Source organism: Sarcophilus harrisii, chromosome 2 (assembly GCF_902635505.1).
Source record: "Sarcophilus harrisii chromosome 2, mSarHar1.11, whole genome shotgun sequence".
Lineage (NCBI taxonomy): Eukaryota > Metazoa > Chordata > Mammalia > Dasyuromorphia > Dasyuridae > Sarcophilus > Sarcophilus harrisii.
The window spans coordinates 157,747,813-157,770,955 of NC_045427.1; the positions used below are offsets into that span (position 1 = coordinate 157,747,813).

A 23,143-nucleotide genomic window follows, 5' to 3' on the forward strand; every position below is an offset into this window, starting at 1 on the left:
ATACACTTAGCCTATTACTTTCAAAACTCTTCTATTTGTTTCCTCCTGGACGTCTTTCTTTTCTTTCTATTCATTAAAAAATAACAACCCTAAAAAGAAAGAAACATAAGGGAGGCAGCTAGGTGGTGCAGTGGATAGAGCACCAGCCCTGAAGTCAGAAGGACCTGACTTCCAAATATGGCCTCAGGCACTTAACATTTCCTAGCTGTGTAACCCTGGGCAAGTCACTTAATCCCAATTGCCTCAGCAAAAAAAAAGGTGAAAAAATTAAATCCATACACTGACCATTTCTCAAAAAGTTTGTCTCATGTTGCATCTTGATTTCAATACCTCTTAGTCAGAAGTCAGGTAGATAGTTGTGTATTTCATTGGTTCTTTGGAGTCAAGGTTAGTAATTTCTTTTTTTTTTTTTCCTTTTCTTTTTTTCCTCCTCTCTCCTCCCCTCTTCCCTTCCTTTTCCCCTCCCTCTTCCCTCTTCCTCCCCTCCCTTCCCTTCCCTTTTTTCTTTCCTTTCCTTTCCTTTTTCCTTTTCTTTCCTTTCCTTCTTCTGCATCCAGGGAGCTAGCCTGGACTTAACATTTTTCTTTGATCTTTTTGGGGGTACCAACCTAGTGCATTGTAGTGGTATTCCTGGGTCAAAAATAGGTATACATGATTTGACTGCTCTTTAGGCATAGTTTTAAATGGTTGAACCAGTTCACTATTCCATGAACAATTCATTAGTATACCTATTTTCAGTTATCCCATACAACATGTCATTTCTGATAGGTATGAGTTCCTCAGAGTTGTTTTAATTTGCATTTTTCTAAACAGTAGTGATTTAGATCACTTTTTAAGATGACTATAGCTTTGATTTCTTCTGGAAACTGCTTATTTATATCCTTTGACCATTTTAAAATTAGGGTATGGCTCTTATTTTTACAAATTTACTTAGTTCTATACTCAGTGTATATTTGAGAAATGAGACCTTTACAGCGAAATTTGCTGTAAATTTTTTTAACCTTTTAAAAATTTACTTTTCCTGATTATTCCTTTTAATTAGTTTTATTTTTACTTTGGCTTTGTTTGAGATATTGGTTGCTGCTCTAAGACAGGAAATTTTTGTTTGTCTTTGTATCTTTAGAACTGTACCTTGTATATAGAAGGTGTTTAATATATACTTGTTGAATAGAATTGCTGAAAAAAAAGTTATATTGCTTAATCTCTTCCAAATAAAGTCCATAGACCTTAATTCAGTATTAATGGTTTTACATAATCTATTCCCAGCCAATTTTTATCATCTACTTTTTATTTTTCTTCATTCTGTATTCGTTTTAGTCTGTTTTTTTCAGGAACATGCCCTATACCTTTCTAGCCATTAGTCTTTGTGTTGTTTCTTCTACCTAAAAATCACCTATTTTACTCTGCTTGTGGGTCTGTTTTTCATGATTACTTTCAACACTAAAGCCTTTCTGTTCTGTTCTAGACTAGTGGTTTATTCTTTCTCTAAATTCCTGTGTTACTATTGTCTACATTTTAATAATGTTTTATGTGAGACGGTTACAAAACAATGATTCCAGAAACCAGGTTCTTGTTATAGTTATATTATGAAATGTTTTTATTATTATTTAGTTTTTCAATGTATATGTTAATATTTTACTTCCCAATTAGATTGTCAGCATTTTTTGGGCAGGGACTTACTTTTATTTTGCCTCACAGTCATTGAATACATATTGGGTACTTAATAGATATTTTAGTTGAATGTTTATGATGATATGTGTTTCTTCTAAATACATTTTGTTACTTTGGGGTGGAAATTCAAGATTTGCATTATAGTGTATGCAAATCTTTGATTAATATTTGTGAATGATTATTTTTAAAATTTTTGTGATATCACTTCAAATCACTGTATACAACAGTAGTTTTACAAAACACACATTGGTGGTCTTTTCCAAGGATTTTCTCTGTGAGGTTTATAAACCATCATTAATGATGGCAATGGAAAAAATGTTTTGGCAAATTATTTCTTGGAGATGAGTTTTCTTCTATCTGGCATGTGGTTTCAGTTCTGTAGTGGTCCTTGGTTCAGCTTTACTTCATTTATATTTTGCATGGAATATGAAGAAATTCTGGGTTAGATCTGGGCAATTCAACAGCCTATTTGGGTAGTAATGGTAGACCTGCAGTAATGGTAGAATACTCCATTTCTGTGAGATCACAAATCCATTGAAATATTGACTATAAAAACATTTATATTTATATCTAAAGTCATAGAGTATTTTCTTCTCACTTCTGTGGGTAAACAGTAAAGTATTATTATTCCCATTTTTACAATGAGGAAACTGCAGAGTTGTAACTTTCACAGAGTGGCTAAGGTGGGAATGGAACCCAGTTGTCATTGAGTGTTAATCTAGCACTTTTTCCCTACTTGTTAATATACTCACTCCCCCAAAGACCTTGCTTTTTCATTTTGTATATATCTTTGTTGTCTCCAATTAGAATGTTAGTTTCTTATGAGCAGGGTCTGCTTAATTTTTGTATTTCTTTCCCCAGCACTTAGCACATAGCATTTATTGAAGACCCATGTTGTCCTGTCTGATTTTCTTGGGGAGCAGATCCATTAACAATTATTTATTAAGGGTCTAAAACATTCCTGGCATTGAAATGCAATACAAACATGAAAAACTTATCTTTAAGAAACTTCTATTTTCTAAATCCTGAATCTTAGATGGAATTGTTCTCAGGTTCACCTTAGAGGAAAAACAAACTTGTATGTTGATTGTATAGCAGAATAATTATATAAAAATGTCTCCAAACTGTTTTCACATCATAGTCTCTAATATATTTCTGTATTAGACACACTTTTCAGATCTGATAAAGTACTAGATTACCATTAAGAATTAACCCTGGGAATTGGCAATGTCTTCCAGGGCATTATTACTTTGCCATTTACTTCATGGTAAGGATTAAAATGGTAAAATATTTGCCTGCTTTGTCACTGGCCGGAGAGTGATTTTGTATTTAATATATTTAATCTCCACAAAACAAAGGAATGAGTAGGAATGCCTTCTCATGCTGAAACTGAATCCTCCTTTAGACATTACATTAAGATTTCTTTGGCCCTTGATCTTTTTTATCTATAGAGTGTATTTTAGTTTGCTTTATATAATTAATTTGTTTACACTTAAATGGATTAGATCATCATTAATATTACTTAGGAATTAGTGTTTTGGAACTGAAAAAAAAATCTTAAATATCATTTGGTCCAATTCTACATTTTATAACCAAAGAAACTTTAACCTGGAGAAGTCAAGCTACATGGTCATATAAATCAGTAGTGGAAGTAATAGAATGACAATACAGGTCTCCTGATTCTGTCAAGTGTTGGTTCCATTGTGCCATCTTAGTATGTTGTACTTTGTATTTGGTATGTGTATATACATATTTTTTTTTCTGTATTTTTAGGATTCCCCTTTTACAAATGCAGGAATGGGTTCCAATTTAAACCTTTTGGGTGAGATAGAATGTGATGCCAGCATTATGGATGGAAAGTCCTTAAATTTTGGAGCAGTTGGAGCACTGAGTGGTATGTTAAACTAGTGCAAAAATGAATATTTTATCTTAAGATAATTCCTAAGTAAATGATATAATTTACTACTTAAAAAATAAAATCCCATTTCCTAAAGACATAATCCATTCTTTCCTCAGTTATTAGAGTATTTCTAAAAATAGTTTTTTGCATTATTATATTTTTAGCACAAAATATTAAGGATAATATTTTACATGAAAGTAGTCAAACAATTTATGATTAAATTTTTGTCAATGCTTCCTACAAAATTCCAAATTACTTTTCAATAAATATTATAAAAATAAATATTATGGAGATTTGATTATGGACTATGGTGATGTAAGTATTTTGTGAATAATTATCATTAGGGTGGTTTGTTGAGAAATATTTTAGGATTTAACTGAATGCCTAATTTTGGATTGTAAATAAAGTTACAGGGCTTATTTTGATTTTTAATATATAATGTTTCTTTGTATTATATTTTCAAGTTTTATTTAGCATGTCCCTTACATTATTAACTTGCCATTCTGCTATCATTTTCTCCTTAGATTATTGATTATATTTTTAAGCTATTCTCCACCTTTTTAATCCTCTGGGAACCTGAAGATTAGTATATGAGCCACAGAAGATTCCATTTTGGCGAGCACTGTTGCATGTGATTTGAAAAGAATATTTGGAAAGAACTTACAAGTTTTCACTGCTATTTTATAGATATGATCCTTAGTCTCTTGTGATGGTGCATTCGGGCCAAACTATTTTTCTGTTTATATCTATTTTCACCTGCAATGTGCACTTAAAGTCATCAATAGTCATGTGCATCTTCTAAGTAGATTTATTATAAAAATTCTACTTATATGCCTGTAAGTTTTATATTTTCTCTTCCCCCCCTCTCCCAGAGGAATTGCCAAACATCAAACTCTCTTTATTTCATTCTATCTTGGAATCATTTCATAGTGGTATTAAAATTCTCTAACTTTTATTTTATTTTATTTTTTGTCTCCTTGGATAATTTGAATAATGGGAGATAAAACCAGGAAAAAGCAGATAAATAAAAAAAAAAATTTGATACCATTGGTATTTTCTTAAAAATCAACACTTTTATCAACAGCAAATACAAAAACTTACTACCATATCTATTCTTTTATTGTCTGTTCTTTGCACATAGTAGGTGCTCAATATTTGTTTATTTGAATTTTACTGAAATTAAATATTATTGTGATAGTAAAATTTTTTTTAATAGGAAGAAAAACTTTTTTTTAAGGTTTCTAAAACTCTTCCACCAAAATACCACAGAACTTAATTAGAAACCTTTAAACAACTTTTCCATCTCCATTTTCTGCTGATTTTCTTTTCAGGAATCAAGAATCCAGTTTCAGTTGCAAATAGATTGTTGTGTGAAGGGCAGAAGGGAAAACTCTCTGCTGGCAGAATTCCTCCCTGGTAATTGCTTTGTTCTGCTTGACTTTCCTTTAGCCTTTGGTCTTTAATGCATGCAATATTTGAAGGTTATTCTTATCCAAAGAAGGCTGATGCTATTCGTTTATAAATCAGCAATAGCGTGCCTGTGAGAGGAAGACCCGCTTTGTTCTCTGATCTTGGAACATCTTGTGTACTTGATATAGCTCTGAATAGAATTGAATATTCAGGAATGAAGACAGAATTGAGATCAGTGTTAATTTTTGTCCTTGTGCTTGTTTACATAGATGTTTATGCCATTATCAGGTTCTCATTTTTGATGTTTAGGTTTGCAAGTTTAAAAGTTTCTGAAGTTGGACCCCAGAATTTAAAGTGCTTTTTTTGAGTTTGGAAAAAGGCTTACCGAGTTGTAACAACAAAAGCTGATACTCCTTGATTTCTTTTTTCATGTTTCATTGTACCATTTGGAGAAGAGCTGGATTTCCTCTTTAGTGCCTAAGCTATGACAGCAGCACTGCAGAATCACTTTTTCCTATTCTCCTTTAGGGACAATGGCCTGAACTTATAAAGAAATTGGAGTTTGTTGAATTTTGGATAATTTAAGTAAAGTCTTTGCCCAAATATACATTGGACACACACACACCACACACACACACATACATACACACACACACATACATACACACTTTGTATACGTACATTGTATACGGGTATACAATGACATTACTTTTAATCTATTTATTTCTAATCCATTCTTTTCTGAAAATCAAGGATAAAACAAAAATATATATGATTTGCTAAAATTAGACTTTTGATTAATATTCATTAGAATGGCTTAAATGTCTGGCCCAAATAATGTTTTAATTTTGCTATTTCAATGTTAGTATAACTAACTTTCTTTTTGTAAACTTAATTTTCTTTTAAATAATGATGAATACTATTGATTTATGTTTACATAAAGTGAATTCAATTACACTAAAATTTTTTAAGCAGACATCCATATTAAATAGGTTTTTGTTAGGGCAGTAGTAAGGCAGATTGCTTTTGTATACTAACTTTCACTTCAGTGATTATATTTTAAGATAACTCCCATTTGCAATTATAGAGTACTGACTAGACATATGTCTATTTGGTTTTAAGATAGAAAAGAAAAAGATATATCTCCTTTTTAAAATGAAAAATACTTTTATTTCTTTATAGTAGGACAAGACTGCAGGAGGTTTAAAATTTTAAAGATGGCTATATGTACCCATCTTTTAGATGTTCAAACTTCACTTATTTGGACCTCAGCTATCCTTAGGAACCTTAACCATCTGGAACAGTCACAAACCGTGCAAGAAACTGCTAATAAAATAGTTATGATAAAAAACTTACTTACTTTACTCAGAAAAATCTCCTTAGGTACCATTCAGAACTATTGTGCTATTTAACATTTCTGGAATTTAAATTAAGTTGAATATCCAGTATTTTAATGTTTAAAGTTGAATTTCACATAGATCATTAATAATTTGTTTATTTGGGTTCTGAACACATAGCATAGGTGAAACATATAAATTATTAATAAGTTTTGTAAGAAGAAAAATTCATGTAATATTTTATGTAGTTTAAAAAGTCTTATAAACATCACTTGATTGTTACAACTTTTGAGGTAGCTATTTTAAATATTTTAATGATGCTTAGGTAAATCAAGTTCCTGAAAGTCACAGTTTTAGTTGGGGAAAACAGACTGAGCCCAAGAAGAATTAAGATTCCTTTTCCTAGTGTTTTTTCCCTATACATATAACCTGTAACTGCTAAAGACAACAATAAAAGGTGACATATACCAGCAGGTCAGTGAGTAGTGACAGGAAAACTATTATAAGCTATTAAAAAATTATAAATTTCCATTCTTATACTTGTCATTTAATCCTTTTGCTATCAAATTCCAATATACCTTTGCTGCTGCTGTTGCTGGATAGTCTGCAGTCCATTTAAACTGAACTGTTTACTGAACTGTTCTTCTTATCTCCTTTTCCATGTCCATCTGTTTAAAATCTGACTCAAAGTGTACTGAATATTCAGGACCTAGCATAATATCTGACATGTAATAGATGCTTAATAAATGCTTGTAGATTACTTTGTTGTTGTTTGCAACCATCTGCTCACACTTACCTTAACCCCCCTCTTGTTCTCTTCCAAGTGATACTTATTGTTAATTTTTTGGAAACATTCACATTCTATGACTTATCTATATCAGTAGAGTAGTAATATTTAAAAAGATGACCTTTGTTTCTAGGAAAAGCCTACTTCCTAAAGTTACTTTGCAGTTTCCAGAAGGTAGTGCAAGCTACTTTCCTCTCATTTAATTCTGTGCCCAATTCGTTGTTTATTGGTATTGTCTATCCAAAATTAACACATACACATACTCATGATGGATGAATTCTATAGAATATCCATCCAATTTCATATCTTAAATTGGATAATAGATTTTTTTTTTAATGCACTTTTTTTTTTCTGAAGAAAAAGAGAGGGAAAGAAAGAGGGATGAGTTGAAGAAAAGTAGGTAAGGAAAGAAGAAGGGAAGAAATGAGGGAAGGAGGGAGAGAGGGAGGAAAGATAAGTGAAAGAAGGAAGAAAGAAAGGAAGGAATTAAAGAATTTCTGGTATTTTGTCAGATAAGATGCCTTTACAGATATTGCTGTCTGTGTTGTTGTTATTATTGTTGTTATTATGTTGTTATTATTCCAACTTACACAGCCAATAAGTATTTGAATTGAATGCAATTCTTTCTGATTCTAGGCCCAGAACATCACTGCCCTTCTTAGCTGACTCTGGACAGTGGATGGTCTTTTGAGTGCTAATATCTATTCTTCAAAAGACTCATTTCAATCATCATTTGTTATTGTAATTGCTGCTGTTGTTCAATCATTCACTTATGTCCAAGTCTTATTGATACCCTTGACCATAGTATCCATGGGGTTTTCTTGGCAAGGGCATTGGAATGGTTTGCCATCTCCTTCTCCAGTTAAGGCAAACAAAGGTTAAGTTACTTGCCCAGGATCACACAGCTAGCAAATATTTGAGTCTGGATTTGAATTTCTTTCTTCTTGACTCCAGGCCCAGTACTCTGTCCACTAAGCCATCTAGCTGCCTCCTCAACAAGCATATCATCCATAAACCAAAGTTTATAGAGGACGATATCCTTGATAGGGAATCATTGTTCTATTTGAACAATGTTTGAACAATGTTGAACAAGATTTGAACAATCAAATCTACATTTGATTTCTTCTAAAACAGTAGTAAAAGCCCATGGTGATCATAAACCTGATATCTATGATCAGAATAATGACCAAGAAGATCATCTGTTTTTTTTTTTTTTTCAGGGATTGTGAAAAAAATTGGTGAGGATAGGAGATAACGTTGTATGAATAAAGCCTTACAAAATTTATTTGCCACAAATAATAAACACAGTGAGATCTTCTACTCTCCATAACTTTGAATCAATTTGGTCAAGTCATGAATGACTTCATCAAGGATGCACATGATGTTTATGTTGATGATTCTTATAAAAATTTTACAGGCACAAAAAAAGAAATACAAGTCAGCAGTGAGACTGTTTTGGTCTATTTTTTTGGTTATTAATAAGTTCTGGGATTTTACCCAATGCTTTTATTACACTCCCCACTTCTCAAAACTTTGTGAATCAACCCTTCAGCATTATCACATTTATGTTGCCTCCACCATGGATGTCCTCTGTGTATTCTTGGTCTAATTCAGCTGTTTTACCTGTCTTTTTTCCTTTGATGCCATCTTATTTCCTCTGCTAATCAAGGGTTTATTATAAAAATCTTTTCAAGTCTTTTCCATTTTTATTGTGTTATATCTTCAAATTTTTGTCCCTAATAACACAGAAAAACTTTACTAAATAGTTTGGACTCTTACCAACATTTCCTTGAGCTGAAAAGTTTTGAAAAGATTTTAATCTTCCATTATTTTTCTCTTTAAGATTTTACAAATGAGGTTATAGTTCAAATGGATTTTGCTCTTCATTATCATATTTTTTATTTGGCATGTACATCCAGTCTTTGCTGACTAAGTGACATTTTAAATTCTTTTGTTTTCTTATAATGATTGAGATCAATTAAACTTCCACATAAAATTATTGTAGTCTATGTCCTTCTAATCACATCCCTTATATATTGATGACTCATTTAAATAGGTCAGAAGGAAATTGTGTTCAATTTTATACCACATTTTTTTCTTATTTTTTCTAGATTTATTTAAACTGAAATTTTGATCTTTGCTCTCATAATTTAATGATCTGACTTTACATAACTGATTCAACAATGACTCCAACATTAGTAATGAGTAATTTCTTTTCAGTTTCATTGTGTGTGTGTGTGTGTGTGATGTTACTCTTTGATCACTATATTCAATGCCTACTGATTCTTTTTCTTGAAGAAAGTACTTATTAAATTTAAGAATGAGGTTCTATATGACTTATGAGTCTTTGGTCTCTTTATCCTTATTTTCCCAACAATTTCTTTCCATTTTTAACTATTTCCACTTTTGCAATGAAATTACCAATTATCAGAATATATACTAATCTAAATTTTCTCCCTCTTCATTCTCAACAGATGTTGGTTGGTTCATAAGCCATAGAGATTTTCATGATACTCATTTTGCAAATACTTATTAGCGTTGCAATAAAAGGTGACCAAAATGTCTTAAGCAATGAAGCTTCTTTTTATATTTGGATTCATGCAATGTTAATTGAAGCAACTCCTAATTTTTCCCAAGGAGAATTTTTGAAGCATTCTAATTTGTTATAATTTCCTTCTTTTTTCTGATTTCATTTATAATAAGATGCTAAATGTTGATTGTTTTAACATTTGTTGTTTACTCAAAAAAGATTTCTTTCCTTAGACTATTAATAATTGTTAATGTTTGTTGATGATTAAAAACTCATGTGATGCTTGGCACCTTATGTTCTACTCCAGCAAAAAAGAGATCACACAATTCTGCATTTTTCTTTTTTGGAAAGAATTGTTGTAACAAGGGACATGAGTAAGAGGCCATCTATGAGGTCTGCATCTTTCCATAAAGCTATTGTTTAGTCTTTTCCTGAGTCTGTACTTGAAGTTTTTCTCCTATGATAGAAACTACAGGAACTAGAGTTATCATGGCAACCTTTGCAGGCATCAGAATAGGACTTTGTGGAGTAGAGTTTAACTAATAGATCTTTGTATAGAGCTCTAAATGTCTCAATGACTTCTATTCAGATGTTTTATGAGAAAATGTAATAAAAAAATAAAACATTTGAGAACTGAGGTTCAGTAACAGTAGTTTCATTTCGTTTATTAAGATGGACTGTTAATAATAAAGCTTCATTTCATGGCATCTGCAACATATTTTAAAATTCTAATTCACTGTTTAGTAGAAAATATCTAGTATATGGTTCAACATGAAGCAAAGCCAATGAAACCAAAAAAAGTTCTTAATTAATTTAGTAGTTGTTAAGAAAATTCAAATTAGGAAAAACTTAGGAAAAGGCTCTCATACTGAAAAACTTTTTTAAGATTTTGGAATATGATCTAAAAGTGACAAATAGAATATTATATTTCAGTCTGTTAGCCTTGATTATTCTTCATTGTCCTCTGACCATCCAGTTTGTACTTTTGTATTATTTCCCATCCTGTGGTCAATTTCTATGAGAATTTTGTCTTGAAAGTAACAGAAATATAGTCTGGTGTAGTGACTGAAGTTTTTATTTGAATTGTTCTTCCATTTTGACTTTCTGTGACAATTTACCTACCTACCTAGCGTCATTCTGTTACAGTGGCCTTTGGTTAAAGTGTAGGAAAAAAATCTATTTCCTATTATAGGAACAGTCATAGACCTCAAAATAAAAAAGATCCAAGCTATTATTATTATCTATTAATTCTTTTTGTAAGTTAAGATTTTGGACTTCTAGTAAATAATAAAGGCTGTATAAAAAGTCTTTAAAGAAACAATAATAGCTTTTTATATTTCAAAATTCATGCTAAGATAATTTGCAACATTCACTCTTGTAAAACCTTATGTTCCAATTTTTTCTTTTTCCCTCCTCACTATTCCCTTCCCTAGACAACAAGTAATCTAATATGGGCTAAATATTTGCAATTCTTCTCAATAATTTCCATAATTTTATGCTGCACAAGAAAAGGCAGATCAAAAGGGAAAAATAAGAAAGAAAAAACTAATAAGCAAACAATGAAGGTAGAAATACAATATTGTGATCCACATTCAGTCTTTATAGTCCTCTCTCTTGATGCAGATGGCTCTCTCCATCACAAATCTATTGGAATTGGCCTGAATCGCCTCATTGTTGAAAAAAGCCAAATCCATCAAAGTTGATAATCACATAATCTTGTTGATGTGTACAATGTTCTTTTGGTTCTACTCATTTCACTTAGTATCAGTTCATATATGTCTCTCCAGCTTCTAGGAAAAATTCTGAAAAGAATGTTACACTGAATTATAATCAAGAAATCCTGAGACAAATTATAGGAAGTATCTTGATCTAAAAATGAACAGCCCCAGAAGACATAAAGAATTTTATCAGGAAAAGAAGGTTATCTTAAAAAAAGACTATGCTAATATAGGTAAACATGCCCAATAGTGCAGACCAAAGAAGGATCAGGAATACCTGAGGCATACAGCAATCAGTAATACGGGACAGGAAGTCCTTTCAAAATGTGCTCTCAAGCTACAAGGAAGGCTGAAATTTTTACGCTTAACTATACTAAGCCTGAACAAAGGCAGGGAACTACAGGCTCTTAGATTAGGATAACTGAGGGGTACCAGAATTCTGTTGCATTTTGATGTGCGATGCTATGGGAGACATATAGACCACATGATCTGAACTTATGTGATGCAGGCAGAGCTGAAGTTTATCAACAGTAACTGGGGCACTCTAAAAGAGGTGAAGTTCTGACAATCAAGGAAGGGAACAAATAGGACAAACCAATCCAAATAAGAATACAAGAGGACTAGAATGATAATTAGGAAAAAAAAATAGCTATAGCATTAGATTTAAAAATTTTTTAAAAAAATATTATGAACATTTAACATTTATGGGATAGTTTCTCTGAGATACCATAGAATAGCTAGGTACTTTGTGATGTTTGTTTGTTTATTTAAAATTTTACTTTTTAAAAATATTTTTATTTTCCCCATTACATATAAAAAATATTTTTTACATTTGTTTTTCAATTTTTGGATTCCAGATTCTTTCTCTTCCTCCTTACCCTGGTCTTTGAGAATGCCCATGAGAAGTTGTGCAAAACATTTTCATGTTGCAAAAAAGAACATAGATTCCTCCCCTCCAAAAAAAAAAATTAAAACCTTAAGTAAAAAAAGTTAACAAAATATTCAGACACAATCAGTTCTTTCTCTAGGTTTGAATAATATTTTTCATCTTAAGTTCTTCAGAGTAGTCTTGTATCATTGTATTGCTTAGAACAACATCACTCACAGCTGATCATCCTACAACTTTGCTGTTACTATGTTCACGGTACATTTCATGTTGTTTGAGCTCATGGACGACTTTCCAGGTTTTTTTGACAGGATCCTGGTCATCATTTGTTTAGAGAACAAAAATATTTCTTCATAATCACATACCGCAATTTATTCAGCCATTCTCCTATTGATGGACATCCTCTCAGTTTCAATTCTTTGCCCTAAGAAAAGAACTCCTATGAATATTTTCTTATATATTAATTATTTTCCTTTAAAAAAAAAAAACAACTCTTTTGGGATTCATGCCTAGGAGTGGTATTGTTAGATGATAGGATATTCATGATTTTATAACCTTTTGAAGATAGATATCTTTTGATCATTTATCAATAGAAAAATAGCTCTTATTTATTTTTATTTTTATTTATTTATTTTTGCTGAGGCAGTTGGTAGTGGCTTGCCCAGGATCACAGATAGAAAGTGTTAAATGTCTGAGGCCAGATTTTGATCTCAGGTCCTCCTGACTTGAAGGCTGGTGCTCTATCTGCTGTACCACCTAGCTGCCCCAATAGCTCTTTTTATAAATTTGACTTAATTACCCACACATTTGAGTAATGAGACCGTCATCAGAGATACTTGCTTCTCAATTCTTTTCATAATTGCTATTACTAACTGTATTTTTCCCCATGTTTATTCTATTCCCTCTTTCCTTTTACCTGTCCCTCCTCAAAAGGGAGGGACTGTTTGTTTCTGATCAGCCCCTCCTGCAATGTGCCCTCTCTTCTTTCACCCCCTTTCTGTATCCTCTTGTATCTCCCTGTATAGCCTTCCCCTCCTACTACCCTACAGGATAAGAAAGATTTCTATACCCATATTGAGTGTGTATGTTATTTCCTTTCTGAGCCAATTCTGATGAGAGTAAGGCTCACTCACTCTCTTTCCCCCTTCCCCCTCTCCCTCTTTCTCTCCACTGTAAAAGCTTTTTCTTGCCTCTTTTAAGGCAGATAATTTATACTGTTCCATCTCTCCCTTTCATTTCCCCCCAAAACAATACTCTCGAATCCTTTGGTTTTATTTTATTTTTTAGATAATTATCCTTTCATATTCAATACACATCTATTCCCTCTGACTATATGTACACCTCTAACTGCCATAATATAAGAAAGTTCTTTTGAGTTATAGGTATCATCTTTCATGTAGGAATGTAAACAGATAAACCTTATTAAATCCCTTATGATTTCCCTATCCTGATTACCTCCTCATGCTTCTCTTTACTCCTATATTTAAAAATGAGATTTTATCTTCAGCTCTGTTCTCTTCATGACAAATACTTAAAATCCTCTATTTCATTGAATTCACCTTTCCCCAGTTTTGTTGAGTAGATGATTCTTGGTTGTAATCCTAGCTCCATTACTCTCCAGAATATTTTATTTCAAGCCCTCTGATTTTTTAATGTAGAAGCTGTTAATATTTAAGGAGTCTGGGGAGAATTCCAGTGAGTCACTTGCTTTCCCTCTGCCATCTTGGCTTTGCCCTTGAGAATCACTTTGTGATGTTTAAATAATTAAAGCATTAATTAAAATGATTTAGTAAGGAAAAATCAACCCAGTTTTGTGAAAAGTATGAATTGTAGTTTCAAAAACACCCAAATTTATCAATGAAGGAATTTTAAAAATATGTTGCTACTAAGACCTCCTTAGACTATTTTAATCAATTAATCAATCAGTAAGTATTAAATATCTATTATGTGCTAGGCAGTATGATAGGCTCTGTAGTTAAAAAGACAATAAAAAGTCCCAGCCCTAGAGGAACTCTCACTATTTTTTTTTTTTTTTAAAGTAGGGTGTTTGGCAATTAGTTTGTATATGAAATTTTCTTTCTTTATAAAAGGTCTTCTTGCATGCATCTTTTATATGAGAAAAATTTCCTATTTTACCTTTTCTCTACTTTCCCCAGTACATCCCTTTTTCTTATTCCTTTACTTTAAAAAAAAAAAATATTTCCAACATAATTGACTCACACTCATTCCTTCTATCTATATAGTCTTCTTCTTACTGTGCAGATAATGATAAAGTTTCTAGGAGTTACATATACATCTTCGCATATAAAAATGTAAGCATGTATTATTTAACATATTGAGTCCCTGTGATTTTTCTTTCATATTTATCTTTTTTATGCTTCTCTTGAATTTTGTATTTTCATGTCACATTTTCTATTTACCTTTGATATATTCATCAAGAATGCTTGAAAATCCTTTATTTATTGACATGTCTATTTTTCCCCCTGAAGGATTATACTCATTTTTGCTGAGTAGGTTATTTTTAGTTATATACCTAGCTCCTTTGCCTTTAGTAATATCATTCCAAGCCCTCTGATGCTTTAATATGAAAATTGCCACATTTTGAGTCATCATGTCTATGGATTCATGATAATGAATTGTTTCTTTCTGGCTATTTGCAATATTTTCTCCTTGACCTGGGAGCTGTGCTATAATATTTCTTGGAGTTTTCTTTTGGGAACTCCTTTAGGATCTGATTTGTTTCTTTCAGTTTCTATTTTACCCTCTGGATCTAAGATATTAAAGTAGTTTTTTTTTGGATACTTTCTTTAAAAGTGATATCTAAGATCTTGTTTTGATCATGGTTTTTAGGTAGTATTTTTCATTTTAAATTAAATTTAAATTAAATTAAAAATTTATGGAATAAAACAAGCATTTCTACAACAATAGTACAATAAAAAAAGATGATAGCTTTTGGAACTACAAATCTACTATGCACAACTTTCTATTCTTTTCAAATATACAACAAAATTATCTTGCAGATTTCTTTTTTTTTTTTTTGTCCTTTCCTCACCTCTATCCCCTAGCCTATAGATGTCTATCATTAGGAGTATATGTGTGTGTGTATATTACCTTATACATATTTTTGTTTATCATTTCTTTCTCTGGATATGGATAATTTCTTCATATATTCTTTTTAGAATTGCAAAGAAAATGCTGGGTATTTTAATAGTAAAAATAATGTATTTACTCAAAGTTATTTTAAAGACTATTGCTGTTAACTGATATAATATTCTCTCTTGATTATGCTTATTTCTCTATTATTTCATATAAATCTAAATAACTTCTAGCTTGTCATTTCTTATAGTGCACTATATCACAAGCATATATCACAACTATTGCCCAGTTGATGGGCTTCCTTGTAATTTCCTGTTCTTAGCCACCACACAGAGAACTGCTATAAACATTTTGGAACATAAAAATTCTTTTCTTTTTTCCCAAATCATCTTTGGAAATAGATCAAGTAGTGGTATTGTTTGGAGAGAGTATAGGTAATTTAATATCTCTATAGGCATAATTCCAGATTGTTCTCCAAAATGGTTGGATCAGTTCACAATTTCACCAACAATGAATTAGTATCCCAAATTTCCCATATCCCACCCAATATTTGTCATTTTCTGTTATAATTATTTTAGCCAATCTGGTATCTTAAGGTTGTTTTAATTTTCATTTCTTTAATCAGTGATTTAGAGCATTTTTTCATGTGAGTATAAGTTGGGCTTGTTTCTTCATTGGAAAACTGCCCATTCATATCCTTTGACTAGTTATAAGTTGTGAAATGTCTAATAGCTTTATAGATACCACTAAGTTCTTTATATATTTTAGATATAAGACCCTTATCTGATAAACTCTCTATAGAAATCCCCCCCCCCCCCCTTGCTCTGATTTTCTCTTGTCCTTCTGATCTTGTCTTCATATGTTTTACTTAAAAAAACATTTTTCAAATTTAATGTAATTGAAATTATCCACTTAAAATGTCTAGGCATATTTTTATTTTATTTTAAAGTAAATCTATATTTTCCTAATTACATTTTAATTGTACCACCTTTCTTAGGTTGCCCCAGTATAAATTTTTAATACTTTCTTTTTTTTTAAGTTTGCTGACATTGAATTTATCAGTGTTCTTTTTTGACTTTTTAGCTTTTTAGTTGGAGAAGGAGCCTATAGATGGGCAGTGGATCATGGAATACCCTCCTGTTCTCCAAGTGTTATGACTACAAGTGAGTAAAGCCTTTGAAGAAATTAAGGAATGTGAGTATGTATACGCATGTAGGCTCGGGAAAGTACTTGCTCATGTTGTCAATTAGAAAAAAAAATAAGAATAGATGTATCTCAGAAATTCAAATGTTATAGTTTTTATTTCAAAACTTATCTTTAAGAGGGTATTTTGATTCCATTGTAGTCAACTTAAAACTCTCACAGTCATGGGAGGGAGTATCCCAAGTACTTAAAAAAAAATGAGATAAAAAGTTTATTTTAAGTAGTTTAAAAATCAGTATGAAGCATTTAGGTACTTGAAGATTATGGTTATGTTCTGTTTCTGGTATTGTTACAAATTAAGAGTCAATGCTATTGGAAGATGAGCATTTAGTTTTTTAGTTGGAGGAAAGATCTCTATATAAGTAAGCTTTACTTAGTGCTTAACCTACATGAAAAAGTAGAACTGAGTTACAGAGTAAAGAAATAATTTCAAAGTTCCACTTGAATAAACCAAGGGAAAATGCTGCACTATTTAATTTTACTAATATGAAAGTTAATCTCTTTGTCAGTATGACTTACTGAAGAAATTATGATGGCGTAAATTCAATATGTACCTGAAAAAAAAATCTCCTCTATAACATACCTGCTTAGTGATTTTCCTCCTTTTCTTTGCTTGGAGATCTCTGATAAGGGTGAACTTGTTCCCTTCTGAAACAATTTTTTACATTTGGACTGTTCTGGATAAGGGTGAACTTGTTCCCTTCTGAAACAATTTTTTACATTTGGACTGTTCTGGTAGTTACTAAAGTTTTCCTTTCATTGGCTATAAATTTGCTCCATCCTGTAGTCTTCTGTCTACCCAGTGCTTTTTCTTAAAGTACAAGTTTCATCTTCTTTTCAAATGATATCCCTTCACAGATTTATGTATAGTAATTTTGTTCTAAGTCTTCTTTAGTTGGGCATTCCTATTTATGAGAACATTATCATATACTTATCAATATTTTTTAAATGTTGTGTCTAGAACTGAACAGTATTTAGATGTGATGAGAGCAGAATACAGTGGTATTATTATCACCTTAATTTGTGATTATTGTGCCTTTTTAAACATAATACAAGTTTTCAGAGACTTTCATGGTAGCTATTTCATCCTGCTGACTTATTAATTTTTCACTTTTCTAAAAAACCTAGATTTTCTGAACTTTTATATCTTATGTTTGTGAAATTGAGTATAAGGTTTTATATTTATCTTTACTAAAATTTTTTTCCCAATTCTGCCTAAAGTCAAGTCATGAAGATTTTAAGCCTTGAGTTTGCCATTTAGTATGTTTGTTGTCCTTTCCAACTATGGGTCATCTACAAATTTGGTAAGGATTATATTATGTATTCATCCAAGTCATCAATAAAAATGTTAAATATCACAGGATTAATCAAGTATACATCTGGAAATTCCACTGGAGAATTCATTTCCAATAACACTGAGTGGGTCTTTAATGATTCTGTGTAACTAAGAAGTACTCCATTGGAGTCCTCCTAGAGATTTATATGTGTTGTGACATTTAACCAGTTATATATTCACCTAACTGTCCTATTGCCAAGATCCTAACTCTCCCTTTACTTTCATTATAGTTTGAGACATTTAAAAAAATATTTAGCTTAAATCTGGATAAATTATAGATTAGTTTGGAGCAACATCTTTTTTTGTTTGTTTTAGGTTTTATTGATGCCTATTTTTTTTTCCACATTCATTATGTCATTTTTTCTCTCTTTCACCTGTTGACCATTAATGTTTGTCCCTTATAATAGAAGGGTACAATTAAGTAAACCAAGAGTCATGTTGATCATAATGCCAGAGACAAAAATATACAATATTCTTTTGATGCAGCTAGATAGTATAGTGGATAGACAACAATACTTGAATTCAGGAATACCTGAATTTAAATCCTACTTCATACACTTATGTCATATAACTCTCTTAACCTATTTATTTATACATGAGATGTATGGAGATACTAATAGCCTTTTACTCACAGGGTTGTGGTCAGGATCAAATGAAATAAAATATATGAAGTACTTTGAATATTTTTAAGTACTATATAAATGCTGTTGTTATAGTAATAAGTCATCATTATTATTATATAACTTGTTGATGAAATCATTCTGCCTTTTTTTTAAAAAAAGCATTGCTCTTGTTTCTAGTCAGTCATTAAGTATTTCTTTAATGATAATAAGCTCTAGAATTTTGCCAGTTATTGAAGTCAAAAACATTAGCTTATAAACTAGGCTGATGTGGGATTTTTTTTTTTTTGTTAAAATATATACTGATGAGCCACATATATATGAAGTATCTTGCTTATTATTTGTATTTGCTAGATTATTCTTTTGGATAATGATCATGCCTACATTTCACTGCTTATTTTTGTTTTCTTTTTAATTCTTGTTTTTTGAATGTATAGTATGTCAAATAAACATGTAAAGGTTGTAGTTCTTAAAGAGTACACTTCAATAACTATGAGCCATATTTCTGCAGTTGTTCATGTGAGGAAATCACACATTTCAAGGATCATTCAAAGTCTACAATGAAATATTATTTGTTGTATTGAAACACAAAGAAAAGTCAAGTAATTAGCAATCATTTGTTAAACGCTTATTATGTGCTAAGCATTGAAAGAATGACAGAAAATGAAAAAGTGATAGAAAATTTTTAAGATTCAGTTTAAAACAACCTAATAAATATTCAGAAAATAAATGAAAATCTTCAGAAAAACCTGACAGCTAGAGATGTCATTAATTCTTCTAGTTAGGCATGAGTTTTTCAAATTGGAAGAACAGCAAATAGATATATTTTTAAAGTTGATAATCATAGCTATCAATAAAAAGTGTTGTCATAGATTAAACAATTGCCATAGTTTTTAGACTATATTCAGTACTATATGGAAGATTGAAAAAGTAATTTTTGCTGCTGATAATTCACTTTTCACTTGTCAGAAAGAGTTCAGGTGAATGTAAGATCTAGAGGTGGTCTTCAGATTGTAAATTTTTCACCTCCCAAAAAAGTTTTCAGAATTTTTTTTTTAACTTTTGGTGTCCTGGAAGTCTTATTTTCACTGATGGAGATGATAGACTCTAATAAATTTTCAGAAATATATCTTTTTTAACATGTATTTAACATATACTTTAACATATTTAACATATATTGGTCTATCTTCTATCTGGGGGAAGAGGTGGAAGGAAGGAGGAAAAGTTGGAACAGAAGGTTTTGTAAGGGTTAATGCTGAAAAATTACCTATGCATATATATTGCAAATAAAAAGCTATAATAAAAAAAGAAATATTACCTTTTTTTCCTCATCAAAAATAATCACTTTTTCTCTATCTCACCTAAAACTTCCCAGATCCCAATTAAAAATAAAACCTGTTACACATAGGTCAAATAAAATAGATTTCTACATTGTCTACATCCAAAATAATTTTGCCTGATTCTGTAATCTAAAGTCCTTCATTCTGAATGAAGAGATGGGTCAAATGCTTGATCATTTATTCTGTGGAATCTTGGTTGGTCTTTTCATTGATTAAGATCCTAATTCTTTCAAAATTGTTTGTCTTTACAGTATTGTTTTCATTGTTTAATTATTCTAATGGTTGTGTTCACTAATTTACTCTGTATGGATATGTATAAATGTATTTGGAATTTTTTGAAATCATCTCCTTCATAATTTCGTATTGAAATTCTGTCACATCTTATACCATGACTTATTCATCCATTCCCCAATTTGTGGGCAGCTGTTCAGATTCCCATTACTTGCCACCTTAAAAAAAACCAAAATACTTGTGAATTTTTTTTTGCATCTTAAGTTAAGAGTTTGTAATGCTTTAGACTAATCTTTCCTTCAATCTAATCTTCTAATCCCCCTTTCCCCTTTCTGCCCTTTTCCCTCGTATTTTCCTGTTTATTGAAATCATTGAAATATTTATTTCTGTAATCAAATGTGCATATTGTATATCCTTCCTTCTTTCCATCAGCTCAAATAAGAGTGAGATTCAAGTGTCTATTTAGTGAACCTAGGTTATATGATATTATTTACCCTAATTTTTTCCTTTTTTTTCTGCTGAGGGGAGAGAAAATTCTTCTTCCACTTTTCTCTTAACATCAACACATAATTGAACAACTCCCAGGAGTCATCTGATTCAACTCTTTGATGATCATCAGACTCCTTGATGATGATATGTTTTAGAGGGTCCCCACATGTATTATTATCTCACCATGTTTGACTATAAGCAGTTTATTCTTGTGTAGTCCATTCATTCATTTTTACCTTTTTGTTTTTCTATTCATGCTTATACTTGAATTTCAAAATTGCTATGTGACCAGTTCTTGTCTTTTCATTAAGAATGCTTGAAAGTCCCCTAGTTTATTAACTCTGCATTCCCTCTACTACCACCTGCCTTGCTGTATGATTATACTCACTTTTGCTGTATAAGTTATCTGTTGCTTTCTGTACTGTCATGCTCCAAGTTACCTGCTTCTGTATAATGGTGCCTGCTAAGTCATGTATGATCTTGACTGTGGTTCCTCCATTCTTAAATTCTTTCTTTTTGATTGCTTGCAGTAGTTTTTCTTTGACTTGAAAGCCCTGAGTTGAGCTGAGGAAGCATTGAAAATTTTGATTTGAGGTTTCTTTCAAAAATTGTTTAGTAGATTCTGTTTCTGTTTTATAATGTGATTCTAAGAGAGCTGGACTGTTTTATGATTTCTTGAAATAGGATAGCAAGAATTTTTTTTTTTTTTTTTTTTGGTCATGGCTTTTAGATAGTCCAATTCTTGGATTTTTTTTTCTCCTTGATATGTTTTCCTGGTCAATTGTTTTTATAATGATACCACATGTTTCTTCATTTTAATTTTTTTGTTATTAATAATAGTAGTAGCAGCATTTCTTGTTGTCTCATGAAATCATTATTTTCTGTTGGGTCTATTCTAATTTTTAAGGAGTCTGTTGCCTGGGAAAGGTTATATATTTTTTGTGCCAAGCTGGTAATTTCCTTTCCAATTCTTTATTATATAGTTTCATTTCTTTTCCAGTTTTTTGAAAATACTCTTCTTTTACTTATTTGAAAGTTTTTTTTTTTTTAAAAGAAAAATGCTTGCTTTATATTTTCCAGGATTTCTGGTTGCATTCGTGCTTGTTATATTTTGCTTTGTCTTGTAGGTATTTTGAAGTCATTCTCTTCTTTTGTATCTATGTCTTGACTTCTTTGCTACCATAATTGCTTTTTATGGCAAGATTCTTTTTTTCTTTGTTCATTCTAACAGCTTCCTTCATGACTTTGGACTTGATATCAGAATTGGAGTCTCTGAACTTCTGAAGAAAAAGTATGAACTGGTCTTGTTGCTGCCTTTTTGGGATATTAAGGATTGGGTTATTCCAGGTACTCCAGACAACCTGGGGATCTACAAACTTTCAGTGTTCTCAGTATGGTCTGATCCTTGGGAAAAGTATGACTGTTCTGCAAATTTGTGACTTGGCTTATTGGTTGAGCAATAGTAGAATATTGTCAGATTTAAACATTTCAGAAGGTCAGAATATTAGGTTCTCCTTTGACCTAGGATGTTTGCCTTGATTATTCCTGGACAGGTTGATTTGAAGCTGAACTGAGACTCTGTTCTACTGCTAGGGTCTGAGCCAAATTTCTGTTTGCTTATTTTTAAACTTCCCCTTTCTCTATGTACACTGCTTAGGCAACTTTCTAATTGGGAAAAACTTCCTGGCAAAGCTCCCTATCTTAGTAGGCTCTAGATTTGTAATTTTGGAGCTGCGCGGTAAGTGACAAATCTGCCAGGTGTGGTTCTCTCATGTGGTTCTCATTGGGCCCTATTACAAATCTGGGACCTATTCTTCTCCTGATCCATTGGTGCTTGAGTGTTCCAGGAGTTTGCATGCTACAACATCCCAATTGCCATGGGACCTTTCTGCTTTTCTCTGCTACATTAGATTGGGCAAATAACTCATTTTTTTTTTTTTTTCTGGATTTCTCTGTCAGGACTGAGGATTTTCTAGATATAGTTGAAGGAGGGTTTTTTTGTTTGTTTGTTTTGCGGGGGATGGTGCAATACATTGCTATATTGCCATCTTGACTCTGTCTCTAACCAATAAATATATTTATAGAGTGAGATGCAGAATTTTTCCAAAATTATAGAAATTCCTAAATGGAGACGGAATATTACAAAACAACTTTGAATGATGTCATATATTACATATTAAAAAATTTCTCCTGAAAGCTAGAGAAATACTCTTCATTGGTCTGGGAACTTATCTGTTTTGAACCTTAATGAAAACCTAGGGTCTATGAAGCCTATACTTGGAATAATCATTTGTTTGTTAGAGGTGTTTTTAATATCCATTATGATAAATGTGTGGTTTCATGATTCATTATCAATAAATGTATTAAAATATTGTGGACTTTATGTCAAATCTTCTAAAAATGATTGCCACAGAAAGCAAACATATTAGGTATTAAATTTTTTTAAACTTCAATTTTTATTAATTTGAAACAAATATAAAGCAAGAAAAAAAGAACATTTCTATGTACACAGCTGAACATAAAGGGTTCACTATAGAATCATACATTTCCATTTCACACTGTTTACTTAAAAAAAAACCCATCTATCTA

The 23,143-nt window shown here is 31.3% G+C and overlaps 1 protein-coding gene across 2 annotated transcripts in view; it reads left to right on the forward strand.

Annotated features, from left to right (window-relative positions):
* The window catches only part of TASP1 (taspase 1), a 253,668-nt gene that overhangs the window by 49,095 nt on the left and 181,430 nt on the right, over positions 1–23,143 (forward strand). For both annotated transcript variants that reach the window (XM_003758180.4, XM_031951085.1), the window contains exons 5-7: positions 3,445–3,565; positions 4,903–4,987; positions 16,419–16,498. In XM_003758180.4, coding sequence (XP_003758228.1) covers positions 3,445–3,565; positions 4,903–4,987; positions 16,419–16,498 — 286 coding nt within the window. The remainder of the gene's footprint in view (positions 1–3,444; positions 3,566–4,902; positions 4,988–16,418; positions 16,499–23,143) is intronic.